The 14,350-nt window shown below is 45.6% G+C and overlaps 1 protein-coding gene across 3 annotated transcripts in view; it reads right to left on the bottom strand.

Annotated features, from left to right (window-relative positions):
- The window catches only part of LOC118704871 (acyl-coenzyme A synthetase ACSM1, mitochondrial), a 42,925-nt gene extending 40,626 nt beyond the window's left edge, over nt 1-2,299 (bottom strand). For all 3 annotated transcript variants that reach the window (XM_036412917.2, XM_036412920.2, XM_045572469.1), the window contains exon 1: nt 2,093-2,299. In XM_036412917.2, the coding sequence (XP_036268810.1) occupies nt 2,093-2,284 (192 nt within the window). In that variant the 5' untranslated portion in view covers nt 2,285-2,299. The remainder of the gene's footprint in view (nt 1-2,092) is intronic.
- Nucleotides 2,300-14,350: the final 12,051 nt, after the last annotated feature.

Raw genomic sequence — 14,350 nt, 5'->3', positions numbered from 1 at the left:
AGCACATGAATACATATGTTAAATTCATTGGAAACTTAAAACTTCCACCAACTCTCTGGCTGCATTGCTGGTGAATTCTGTCTTTCTACAAAGATAATGGTGGGTAACTTTTCACACTGTGATCATCATCAGCTGGGACTTAGTAGCTGGAACACCACCCATGGTCCACCCCACCCCCTGGGGTACACATCACAGCTCCCCTTTCCGTTTCAAGCACTTGGTGTCTTCTGAAGAGACCTGTAAACTCTAGAGGCTGAGGGACTGGTTTCTCGGGACAGACCCCAATTCAAATCCCCGTTGTCTTTCATAGCCAGGCCTGCAGCTGGCCTTCCTCTCCTCACAGGATTCCTGACTGAGCTCTACCTGTCAGTGCACAGGTGCACCAGCAGGGGGCCTGTCCTTCCCTCTGTGCAGCCTGAAGTTGAGCCCAAGTTTGATGAGATGAATTCCAGTGAGGCTCACCCTTAGTGGAAGGTCAGAATTCAGGTGAACATCAAGTTGCTGACCTTGTAGTTATTAGGTCTAGTAATAATTAATGTCGTTTTCTAATACTTTTTAAATCGAATTTATTTAAACAATACAACAAAATTTAATCAACAATATAGTTGCCGTTGTTTTCTACTACTTGTGCCCAACGCTCAGGAAGCATTTTAATCCCTCTGTTGTAAAATTCTTGTGATTTTGATGCAAAAAATTCGGTCAATGCATTTTTGAGGCATTCTTCATTATTAAATTTTTTTCCAAGAAGAAAGTTTTGCAAAGAACGGAACAAATGGTAATCGGAAGGGGCAATATCAGGAGAATATGCAGGTTGAGGGAGAACTTCCCATTCCAACTGGCGCAGTTTTTCAGCAGTGATTCTTGCAGTATGCAGTCGTGCGTTATCGTGGTGAAGAATTACGCCCTTCCGATTAATCAGCGCGGGTTCTTTTTCTCTTAAAGCTTGGACTAACCTTTCCAATTGGGCACTATACACTGCACTTGTAATGGTTTGGGTAGATGGTAAAAGTTCATAATGAAGAATTCCTTTAAAATTCCACCAAACACACAACATCACTTTTTTCGCATGCAAGTCAGGTTTTGGCGTGGGCTGCGGAGCCTCATTTTTGTCCAACCATTGAGGCCGCCTTTTCAAATTAGCATATAGCACCCATTTTTCATCTCCGGTAACAATTTGCTCTAAAAACGGCAAACGGTTTTGACGAGAGAGGAGCGAACTGCAAATTGTGACTCTTTGATTACGGTTGTTGTCGGTCAACTCATGAGGAACCCATTTTCCAAACTTTTGGACTTTGCCAAGTGCACACAATTGATTGGAAATTGTTTTTTGTGAACAATTTAAAGTTGTCGCAAGCTCTTGTTGGGTAATTTGAGGATTTTGCACCAAAAGAGCTTGAAGAGCTTCTTGATCAAAATTGGACACTCGGCCTCGACCACTCTTGTCATCTAACGAAAAATTTCCCTCACGAAATCTCTCAAACCAACGCTGGCATTTTCTGGCGCTAACTGCATCTTGACCAAGAGCACTACAGATGTTTTTTTCAGCCTCACTTGCTTTTCTTCCTAATTGGAACTCGTAAAGCATGCAGTGCCGAATATGCTCTTCATCCGCCATCTTCTTAGCCCTAGTTTTGCAACAAAAACCAAACCAAACACAAACTTTTTCAAGCAAAACTTGTTAATTGCACTTCACGCATTCTGTAGATACCACGTGTTTGAAGGTTATGTCAATACAAGTCAACGCCAAGCAAGATTTTAAACGAATGTTTAAAAACGACATTAATTATTACTAGACCCGATAGAACTTTGCATTTGGTCCCAATTATCTGACTGTATCAGATACTTTTACCTGCTGTCATGTTTCTTAAGGGAGATTGTCCCCATTTCACAGATAAAAACCACTGAGGTTCAGAGAAGTGTGGGAGTGGCCAGGGTGAGACTTGAGAATTGAACCCTAAAACATAAGCTTTCCCCATGATACTAGTAAGTTAAGACAGACTCTGTATTGGGTCTGTGCCCTCAGCCTCCGAAGAACAAGATAAGCCAGAGTGATCATGCCTATCCCCACCCCCCATCACAGGTTTCTCCTCACCTTCTCCATTTGAGTCCAGTAGTCCACGACATCACTTGCAAAGTTAAATTTCTCAGGTGTGTCATGGTCATTCCATCTCGGGGCGCCAGTTGCTGTTACAGACTGAGAGCGCAAGTGCCAAGAGGCAGGCTGGAAGGCGTGGCAGGATTTGTGGGTGCCCCAAAGGACCCGGAGCCTCATCAGCCACTGCATGACGGAGCAGTCCTCAGGAAGCAGGCACGCACTTCTCAGTCACCACCTGCTTCGGGAAGAGATGGCTGCTAGGTCAGTCGTGGGCAGGACTTTCCTCCACAAGACGAGGCACATTTCTGGTTCATGGCTGGAGTTTGGTTTCAGCTGACCAGTATTTGGAGGCACAACTTAGTGCCTTAGGATTTAGGATTTCTCTTCCCAGCTCAGGAACCACAGGCAAAGAGGGATCATAGCTGCTAGATGGGGTTGGTACACCTTCCTGAGGGTCTTCTCCTTCTCTCTCACCCCCTGGGAGTTAAGCTCAGGTTGGCAGCCATGGGACCAGCCCCTTTGTGGGAAACTCACCATTTGAAAGTCCTGTTCTCCATGCCAGCCTGGCTCTAACACCTCTCTTCCTGCCGAGCTCAACTGTGCCGTTCTCATGGGAGCTGTTATATTTTTAGATGATTCCCTGTCCAAAGTTCATTGGGCCAGGGTTAACCAATCATTCCTTGCAATTTTTTAAATCCTGACAGCTGCCCACAATCTCTTTCACAAACTTGTGTGTGTGTGTGTGTGTGTGTGTGTGTGTGTGTTGCCCAAGGGTGTAAAGGCACTCTGTCTCCACAGGAGGCCACGAAGTGTGCATCTGAGTACCTGTCGGTGGTTATGATTCCAGTCACTGAGATGACTGCTCTGCAGGAGAGAAGAAAACTCCTGTGCAGAGACAGGGCTGAGGGGCTGAGTGAACCTTAAACACCTTCAAGTTGCTGGCTCACAGTGTTCCTCAGGCCCCTCTGCATCTCACTCCTTTCTTGTTAATATCCTATCCTGGATTCTGTAAGCCACATGTGTCAAACACAAGGCCCACGGGCCAAATCCGTCCCGCCAGGCCTTGCAATGTGGCCCGCACTGCGCTGTCATCACTGCACTCCGCTGCGTTTCCATCACAATGACAGTTTATGACTGTTCAGTAAACCATTCGGCCCGCGATTTAGGCTGGATTTTAGATTTTGGCCCCTTCTCTGATTGAGTTCGACACCCCTACTGTAAGCCAAGGAGTTTTCCTGCCTGCGATCAGGTTTCAGTCACTTGAGACTGTGGCCGAGAGGGGTCACACGCTGACCTGCCAAGCTCAGGGGAGGCCTGCATGGCAGTCTTGCAACCTCAGAGACCTAAAGTCACCATAAAGGATGGTCCGAAATGAAACTTTAACTAAACGCAGTTGTGGTTGGTGGTTACATCCTAGGCCGGTATCTACGCTGACAAGGTCAACCTTTATCTTAACTGAGTCTATCTGTCTTTTTGCATCTATGATAACATACCCTTGAAATGTCTGGGTAACTTGTAACTTCCCTTTTTCTGGAGCCCCTGGGGAAAACCTAGTGTGGTGGGCGCCAGGAAAGACACCCCAAATTCCTTCATTATCATGTTTATTGTTCTTGCATCCATCTTAGTATGTGTCCATCATTTTACTTTTTATCCAATCCCATGGGTTTCCCACCGCTTTGCTTTATCCCACCTCTTTAATCTATCACCAATTAATTTCATGTAACCCACCTATGTCCCTCCTTTGATTGCAATGTATAAATACAGGTATAACCCGCCATTCTCTAGAACATTATCTCAATTCGTTGAGGTTCTGCTTCCCGGCATATGTCGACAGTTTGGCTCAAATAAACTCACAAAAATTCTTTACAGGTTTCAGTGTTGGTTTTTTACGTTAACAAGACTCTGAGGATATTGACAAATATACACAACCATACTCGGGACCAATGAGGCTAATACCACAGCTCCTTCCCTCCTGGACTGCACTCTAGCCTCAGGGCCCCCCCCAGGACAGCATGGGGGCAGCAATTATCAGGGTTGACCCATGAAACCTCTTTGCCACTCCAGATTCCAACAAATGCCCTCAAAATGGGAGTGAAAGGGGGCAGAAATACAATGTTGGGGAACCAGCTAGTACTGTAAGAAATATTAATCCTGCTGTTAACTGTGATTGTTTCATTCTGATTAAAGAAGGCACATTCTGACCTGGCTGGCAGTGCACTCAGGACCTGGGAACTCACCTAGAAATGCAGCCTGTCCTCCCCATGGAGCTGCCTCTTATTATGGAGAGATGATCAACTTTGCTGCAGAAACCAGAGGCCCCAGCCAGCCTTTCTGCATACCTGCAGGCCTTGGCAAATCTCCAGCCTGCTTACCTGTTAACTGCCCATTTGGCCTACCCTTAGGCTATTTGCCCTGTAATCCCAGCTGTGGTATATCACTAAACCCTTTGAAGATCCCCAGCCCTTTTGCATATCTGTCTACTGCCCATTTGCCCTTTTCCAACTTTCCTTTGTACTTCTATTGATATAAACAGCTGGCTTATGATGGGGGGCAGAGCAGATTTTTATGGCGACCTGCTGCTCTCCCATATTGCTGGCAATCTATATATATAAAAGGCTAATATGCAAAGTGTCCCCTCGGGAGTTTGACCAGGAGACCTGGAGTTCAATCGCTCCCTATGACTACAAGGGGGCAGCACAGAATATGGCAAGTAACCAGTGACAGCAGAGGTAGCAGGGCACTGAGAGACCAAGGGAAGGAGGAGGCAGGGAAGCAGGAGGTGGGGGACCTGATTGGCCCTGATCCCCAGCCAGGCCTAGGGATCCTACCCATGCACAGATTTTGTGCACCGGGCCTCTAGTATTGAAATAAATGCTCATATGTGATTCAAGCCTCTCTCTGCTTAATTGGCTCGAGCATGGACCCATTCATTGTTTGTCTGGTTACTGAATCAAAACCCTGTTTTCGTAGGGTCCTTCTTGAAGTTTGAGTGTAAAAAGTGGCTTAAGCTAGAATTATCTTTCCATGAGAATGTTGACTGAGGGAAGGTGGTCTCACAAACAGATTGGAGGTTCAAGCATGTCATCACTGCAAACAGGGAAGCCCCCTCGCCTGGTTTCAGCAGTTAGATGCCACTGCTTGACCACAGACCCCCAGAATAGACCAATAAAACTTGACTCAGCTTACTTTCAAGTCCTTTTTAAAAAAATATTTTTATTGATTTCCAAGAGGAAAGGGAGAGGGAGAAAGTAATAGAAACATCAATGATGAGAGAGGATCACTGATTGGCTGCCTCCTGCATGCTCCCTACTGGGTATCGAGCCCGCAACCCAGAAATCGAACCTTGACCTCCTGCTTCTCAAGTCAATGCTCAACCACTGAGCCACGCTGTCTGGGCTTGGGTCCTTTTGACCCATAATAACCTAACCTCAATTAATTTTGATGCTGCCCCCAGAACCCTGCTCTGCATTCCCAGCAGGAAAACCATAGCTAATTATGTCATTGGACTACTGTCTGCAGAAAAGAGCACAGACATTTGAGAAGTTCACCCCTGAGAGTTTGCTTGTCAGCATGGTTCTTAGGCCACAGTACACCCCTTCCTTTTTACTGCCTGCCAACTAACAGTACTAGCTTTTGTTTGTTTGTGGGAGTACCTTTGAAAGAAGGGCCCTGAGGTATCAGCTGATCCAAACCTGGCCCTCAAACACATTTCCTTTGGAGAAAAAAATTATCTGTTCCATTTTTTGGTGTGTGTTTTTTTTTTTGGTGTTTTTGTTTTGTTGTTGTTGTTGTTTTTTGTCGTTAATCCTCACCTGGTGATATTTTTCCCATTGATTTTTAGAGAGAGGAAGGGAAGGAGAGAGACAAGGAAAGAGAAACTGATGTGAGAGACACCCTTCGATTGTTTGTCTCTCCCTTCCCACCCCCTCCCCTAGCTCCCACCAGCCCTTCAGTCTGACAGCTGACCCCCTAACCACTGTGACGCTCTATCCACTGAGAAAATGGATTAGGGTTCTGATTTATTTAAATGGGACGTTCTCCACCTTTGCAGGGTTCCCACCACTCCTGATTCTGCCACACCCCTCTGTTTCTCCACTTTCTTTTCAGCCTCTGTGGACATTGAGCTTAAAAACCCTGATCTAAGCCAACACCCCAAGAGGAATCTTCCAGGTTGCAAGGCAAGTTTAGGAGCAGAGCTGGTCCAAAAAGCCCATTTCCCCTGCTTTTATTTTCAACGTGTACCTCTCCACCAACACCAACTGCTTTAGAGCAAGAATACCAAAATCCGTTATTTTCATACACAGGACCTCATAAAATCCCTTAAACTACCCAAGGAAGGTTCAAAAAAAAAAAAAAAAAAAAAAAAAAAACTCTTAAACCAAAGGGAATGAAATAACAAAGAAATTAATTAATCCTCAGAATCAGACTGTATTCGGATTTTTTTACAGAGAGAAAAGGAGGGGGATAGAGAGTTAGAAACATCAATGAGAAACATCGATCAGCTGCCTCCTGCACACCCCCTCCTAGAGATGTGCCCTCAACCAAGGTACATCCCCTTGACTGAAATTGAACCCTTCAGTCCACAGGCCTGTGCTTTATCCACTGAGCCAAACTGGTTAGGGCAGAATCTTTTTTGTTGTTGTTAGTCCTCATCTAAGGAGATGTTTTTTGTTTAGTTATTTAGTTAGTTAATCCTCACCTGAGGATATTTTTCCATTGCTTTTCACAGAGAGTGGAAAAGGGAAAGGGGAGAGGAGAGAAGAGGAGGGGAGGGGAGGGGAGGGGAGGGAGGAGGAGAGTGGGGAGGGGAGGAGAGGAGAGGAGAGGAGAGGAGAGAAGAGGAGAGGAGAGGAGAGGAGAGAAGAGGAACACTGATGTGAAAGACACACATAAATTGGTCGCCTTACGCATGTGCCTGGGGCACAGGATGGAACATGCAACTCAGGTACATACCCTGACGGGGAATCGAACCCGCAACCCTTCCATGTGCAGGCCAATGCTCTAACCACTGAAAATACACTAGCAAAGGCTGGAGGAAGAATCTTTAAAGAGGTAAGTTAAAATGAGGTCACTAGATGAACCCTAATTCGATACAACTGACGACCTTATAAGAAGAGATCAGGACAAAGACACATAGAGGGAGAATGTGGTGTGAACATGAAGACTGACAACTTCAAGCCCAGAGCTAAGCCTAAGAAGAGACCCCCTGTTGTCACCTTGACCTCAGACTTCTTGCCTCCTGAGCTGTGAGAAGTGAATTCCTAAGGTTTAGCCCCCCAGGCTGTGGCTCTTTATAACAGCAGACCTAGCTATCCAATACCCCTCTCTTAATCAAACAGCAAATAAATGACTTTGGCACTATCTTATCCTGTAAATGTGTTTGAAATTCTGATTTAATCTTCATCGTGTGAAAGGACTGTGGGAGCTGAGAGCGTGCCCTTAGGAGCCAAGCTGCACAGGTTCAAATGCCAGCCCCTCACTCCTCACCTACACAGCTTTGGGCAATTTTCTTAACCTCCCTCAAAATTATGGAAATATTAGCAACACCTGGAGTAGTGACTGGATGACATCCTATGTAAAGCATGTGAACACAGACTCAGCTCAGGTGAATAATCCAGGTCTGGGGGTTTCTTCTAACAGACACTCTCTCTGGGGAAACTCATTGAACAATCAGGCTTCAAAAAACCTGGCTGCTTGAGCTTTGGAACTAGGGTCTAATGAGAAGGAATCGGGAGATGATGCTGAGCAGACACCATAGCATCCAGCTTCTGCATTGATACGTTAAGAAGGCTAAACATGGGGATATCTATACTGACATGTCCATGTCTATCTTCATGTATATCTGTCTTTATAACTGTCAATATCTATATCTATAATGATGCCAACATCTGCTGTCACTATCTGTAGCTATAACTTTATCATATCTATACCTATAACATTGATAGCTGTATTTATATCTATATCCATATTGATATTGATATATCTCACTATGTATTACTATAGTGATATTTATAACTACATGTATATCTGTGTCTATAACTATGTATATGTATATGTATATGTATATTTATATTTATATGTATACTAGAGGCCCGGTGCATGAAATTCATGCACAGGGGTTAGGGGAAGGTTGTTCCTCAGCCCAGTCTTGGGCTGCAAAGATGCCAGCATCCCTCACCCTGGCCTCTAGCCAGAGGTTCCTTCCCTCCTTCTGCACAGCCTCTGAGAAGATGATTGTCCTGGGGCTCCGGCCCACAACACCCTGCAGTTCAGGTACTCGGGGGCTTGGACTTTCAGGTCTGGCTTCCTCACCTGGCATGGTGAGCATCAGCTGCCATGAGAGCCTTGCCTCAGGAGTCGCCTGAGGGCCATACTACTTGTGGGGGGGGGGGGGGGGGGCGGGGCGCCCTCAGTGGCAGTGATTTGATATCTGTAGTGTGCCCCCAGACACACCCCTCCCCCGCGGTGCCACACTGGTCCTGTCTGGACTGCTGGCAGGGGGCTTCCATTTTGCAATTGGGGTTGCTGGGCTGCAACTGGGGCTGCAGGTGGATGACTCCAGCACCCATAGGACTCTGTCAGGATCAGGAACTGAAAAGATTCATTTTTCTGGTTCCCCACAGGCCCCTTCCCTCCCACAGCACAGCCATGGCTCGAACACTGAGCTCACACTGCCACTGGTGACACAAGCTCAGCGTCCTGCTCCCAGTCCTCTGAACAGCGGTCCCTCCCCTCTCTCAGCGGCCAAGAAGCAGATGCTGGGCTCCCATTGCCGAGGCGATGCCACCATTTTTGTCACGGAGTGATTGCTAATTTACATATTACTCTTTTATTATATAGGATGAATACACTGGAGGCTTGGTGCACAGATTCATGCACTGGTGAGGTCCCTCGACCTGGCCTGAGGGATCTGGCTGAAACCAACAGCCCACCATCCCCCGAGGGGTGTAAGCAGCACACAAAGTGGCAGGAAGCTGGGGAACAGCCCATGCCCCAGCGGGGCACCACAATTCCTGCTCATCCCAGCCCACTGCACCTGCTGCCACTGCCTCTCCTTAGGCCCCCGCGGGCCATAGTTTGAAAACCCCTGGCCTAGGGCAACCCCAGTGCCCCATGAACGAGAAGCAGCTGCAGGCTCACACCCAGTCAGTCCCAATGCTGTTCCCCATCCCAATCCCATCCTGGTCTGGATGGGGGAGAGGCTTGCCCTGCTGCAGGTGCACTCACCAGCCGTGAGCCCGGCACCTGATGCCCATCAGTCAGCTGAGCAGTGCTCCCATAGTGGGCAGCTCCTGAATTGAGCATCTGCCACCAGATGGTCAGTGCATGTCATAGTGATTGGTTGAACAGTTGAATGGTCACTTAAATATATATATATATATATATTCCTCATAATGCCTGACATTGGAACACAACAAAATGTTAGATTTTTCCCTTTTGCCATCATTAGGAAAACTAAAAGATGAAAATTGGAAGTGAAGATACAGTGTGCCTACAAAATGTCTGAATTACAGATGAAGTTTTCATTCATCAAATATTTACTGTGCCACATATGGCTTTAGATACCATCAGATATTATTTAGGCTGCAAGCGTTCATACCCTCTTGGGCTTTATAATCTAAGGCAGTGATTTTCAACCTGTGTACCACAAGAGTTTTTAAAATATGCAATACCAGACTATTTAGTCAGGAGCATTGACCTCTTTTCTCTTAGAATGTCAATTTTAAAAAATGACAAAAGCCAACACAATAATAGCCAAGTAGTGTGGATGAATAAAAATAATATCTATTTTTGGTCAGAGTGGCAGAAAATAGAACACATTTTTTGGTATGCCACAGAGTGTGGGGAAGAACAGGACTTGGCTGGAAAGTCTATAAGGAGGATTCTCTGGGAGGCTGAAGGCCTCTAGGGGGACCTTGCCAAAGGTGACAGACCCTGCCTTGACTTTTCCAAACAAGGGTGTTTTGCTGGAATCTTTATGTTTATTCTTTAGATGCCCTTGCTTAAAGGACACTACAGACACATGTGTCTACTCAAGGGTACTTACCCGGCTGATAGTATCTAATAGTTCATTTTAATTCAAGCTGCTGTTATAATAAAAGCCTAAGGAGGCAGGCGAATGGAGCTGTCTTGTTCCTTTAGCCGGGCAGTCCCTTAGCCTTCTCTTTGACAGAAAATATTGTGTCAGAGTAATCATTCATCTGTTGCTCAGGGTCTGCTCATCAGCCCCAGCAACAGAGTTATAGTAATTAGTTTATGTGTGCCATGGGATAAAAATGATTGAAAATTACTGATCTAGGCACATCCTATAAAAACAGTTTTAAAGAACAATTGTGTGAGTCCCACTAACATGGCTCAGTGGTTGAGTGTTGATCAGGAAGTTGAGGTTCAATTTCTGGTCAGAGTACATGCCCAGGTTATGGGCATGCTCCCCAATGTGTGGTGTGCAGTAGGCAGCCAATTAATTTTTTCTTATCTTTGATGTTTCTGTCTCCATCTCCCTTCATCTCTGAAATCAATTAATCCTATATAATAAAAGCCTGATATGCAAATTAACTGAACAGCAGAATGACCAGTCGCTTATGATGCTCACTGACCACCAGGGGGCAGATCCTGCATTGAGATGCCCCCTAGCGGTCAGTGTGCTCCCAGAGGGGAGTGTGCTCAGTCAGAAACCAGGCTTAAGGCTGGCGAGTGCTGCAGAGGTGTCGTAAGCCTCTCCCGCCTCCGATGCAGATGGGCAGTAAGGAAAAAGGGGTCCTGGGCTTGTGAGAGCCCCGGACTATGAGAGGAATGTCTACCTGTCGGCAGACATCCCCCAACGGGTCCCAGACTGTGAGAGGACACAGGCCAGGCCAAGGAACGTCCCACCAGTGCATGAATCTTGTGCACTGAGTCTCTAGTATAATGTATAACATATGATATATAATATACAATATGCAACATATGATATATAATGTGTAACATGTAACATGTGACACATGATACGTGGTGCCTAATATGTAATACATGATACACAATATATAATACATGATATAAAATACAAAACATATAATACATAATACATAATATATAATATATAATACATAATATATAATACAATCATTTGAAATACTTTAAGTTCAGTTTGGCACTGGCTTTTGAGGGGTGGCTCGGCTCACTACTCTCTGCTTAGGCCCACAGTGCCTTAAGTTCCAACAATAAAACTCTGATTTCATGAGACTTTAGCCTGAAAAAAACTATTTATTTTATCAGTATGTCCCAGGGGATCTTAGAGTTACACAGCCTACCAGCTGAGTAATTTTGGCCACTATTTGTGTCTCTGAACTTGAGGGGACTGTACCAATACCTACCACCCAGCTGCCCACAGGATTAGTAAAATAATCTACAAAAATCTCTTTGCCAGTGACAATCCAAGTGCAATAGACACTGTGTCTAATAAGGGTAAGGGATCAATAAATGTTGAGGTGCCCTGTGACACCCAGCAATTTCTAAAGCCCACCTCCCTGTTAGGTATGAAAATGTTTTAGAAAACGAAAGCCACACGCATTATATAATGTGAACCCACTATTGCAAAGTGGAGTCTTTTTCCAAGTATTCACCTTCTTGGTCTTTTTTACAACCCTCTGCACCCTCTACCCCATGCACAGCTGTCTAACATTACATTGATCACCTGCTATGTGCATATCCCCATGGATACCTTACTTGATATCACCACCTTCATTTTGCATTTAAGGAAATGAGAGATTAGGACACTTACCAAAGCCAGCCAACCTACAGTCAGACTTGCAAATTTTTAGTTCCAGCCTCTGTATATACTTACTGGCCCAGACACACACACACACACACACACAAGCTGCCGTTCACATTTTATTTGCCTCCGTCTTACCCGGAACCGGGGATTTTCTAGGAAGCAGTTGAATCAGGTCTCAGATTGTCATGGAAAAGGGAAATTTGCATATGTAGTCCTCTCTGGGCAGCAGTTTCCAGGGGTGTGTACATAACAAACAGCTTCTGTCCACACATGGGGTAGAAAACTTGGCAGGAATTGGATGATTCAGAAGGAAGAAGCTGCCGAAACCGGTTTGGTTCAATGGATAGAGCGTCGGCTTGGGGACTGAAAGGTCCCGGGTTCGATTCCGGTCAAGGGCATGTACCTTGGTTGCAGGCATATTCCCTGTAGGGGGTATGCAAGAGGCAGCTGATCGATGACTCTCTCATCGATATTTCTAACTCTCTATCTCTCTCCCTTCCTCTCTGTACAAAATCAATAAAATATTAAAAAAAAAAAAAAAAAAAAGGAAGAAGCTACTCAGGTAGGATAGGGCAGATGGCAACCATAGGCCTGCATGGAGACACAATCGTTAGAAAGACAAGCCATATAGGTGGGAGTGGGGTAGAGGGGGACAATGGCCAGAAAAGGGACATCTGTAATATTTTCAATAATAAAGAGAAAAGAAAAACAAACCATATGAAGTCACCTCCAATTCTTGTGGGATGACGTGCACTGTGAATGAACAAACAAGGTCAAATGCAGCTCTCTCACTGTTCTCTCACTGTGGCCCTTTCCCTCCAATGTGCTCATTTAAATGAGAGGTAAAAGGCAGTATTGCCTAGTAGTTAAAGCTAGTACTCTAGAGGCAGAAAGGTTTAAGTTGAATCCTCAGGTTTGCCTTTTACCATTTCTTTGACCTTCACTGACATTTTTTCTCTAAGCTTTGGTTTCCTTATTTATAAAGTGGGGGTGAAAATAGTGACACCTAATCTCCTGTGTGTATTTTTATTGAGAGAGAGAGAGAGAGAGAGAGAGAGAGAGAGAGAGAGAGAGAGAGAGATTTGTTGTTTCATTTATTTATGTATTTATTGAGTGCTTCTTGTATGTGCCCAGTCCCAGAACCTTGGTGTATCTGAATGATATTCTAACCAACTGAGCTTCCTGGCCAGGGTATGGTTGTGTTGTTGTGGTTCTGATTAGATGGAATAGTTTGTGGAAGCATATAGCACAGTGCTTGGCATAACCAATGCTGGTCATTTGTATTAGTTTGGGATTTGAAGTATAACGTTGTTGTATTAGCAAAATGCAGGGACTTTGGAACCCCAAAGTCTTGAGCTGAAATTCTGGCTCAGGCACTTATAAGATGGCCCACGTGCAGGCCATTTGCTATTCTAACCTTGGTCTTCTGGTCTGAAAAAAGGAGGTGTGGGGGTTGCTGCTCAGATGTGCCTCCTGGGCTCTCTGAAAGGACTGCATGAGGTGATGCCTGGGAAGCACCTGGCCCAGGCATGCACGTGTGAGTGGGTACTGTCACAGGCAGTGGCTTGAACTGTTAGTTCTCTACTAGAGCTATTTCGGGGTGTTGTTGGGGGGTAGCGCATCTCCACTCTTCTGGCCCAACTGTCCGTTACATTTTACCTCCCAACCTCCATTGAACCAGGAGAGAAATACCACTGTTCAAAGTCACCACCAAAGATTGCTGGAAACACCTACATTACCCCTTCCATGGCTGAGGGAAACCTGGCTCTGAGTGTGAATCTTGTTCTTCCTGAGTGATTCATTAATGATAAACTTTCAGCTCAGACAGCCTTTTATTTCATGGAAGGAGTGAGTGAGAAGGCAGGGCTAGTTGATGGGCCACAGTAAACTAAAGGTTAAACACCAAAAGTGTCAAAGTATAAAAAGAACCTGTCACTCGAGTAGAAGAAGCAGTCACTCAGCACTTTTAAGAAGAGAATGGGGACAAGAGGAAAAGTCCATGGGATCCTCTCTGGATCTCAGTGGTTCTCCTGTGTGAAACTGTAACATCATTGTTGGGATCAAGAAGACAGTGGCCAGCCATCCAACTCAACTCCTGGATTCTTAGTGAGTCTTGGATTTGGCGACCCTCCAACCAAACCCACTGCTTCAGCCACAGGCTCCACCTGACTTGACACCTGGACCCTTTGGTTTGACTTGGAGTGCGCACTACTACTGCCAAGCACACCAGACTCTGCCCCCCACCATAAGCCTCTGGGTCAGTGCAGGCTCCATCCCTCCCCCAGAACAAACAGAATTATCACCTGGTATGTACCCTACCCCTGTTCCAAATCAGAGCTGCTGGTGTAACCTGTTGTGCTCAGCCACCGGTCACAGGACAACACTGCATGTGCGCTGCCAGAGTTTCTAGAACAACATCCTGCCTTGGGTTCCAGTGCCACACAGTGGGCTCTGAGATCTCTGAGCCCTGACAGGGAGTTGCACACCAGAGGAACTGTGCA

This window comes from Pipistrellus kuhlii, unplaced genomic scaffold, assembly GCF_014108245.1.
Source record: "Pipistrellus kuhlii isolate mPipKuh1 unplaced genomic scaffold, mPipKuh1.p scaffold_m20_p_48, whole genome shotgun sequence".
NCBI classification, from domain to species: domain Eukaryota; kingdom Metazoa; phylum Chordata; class Mammalia; order Chiroptera; family Vespertilionidae; genus Pipistrellus; species Pipistrellus kuhlii.
This window is presented reverse-complemented; position numbering and strand designations above follow the sequence as displayed.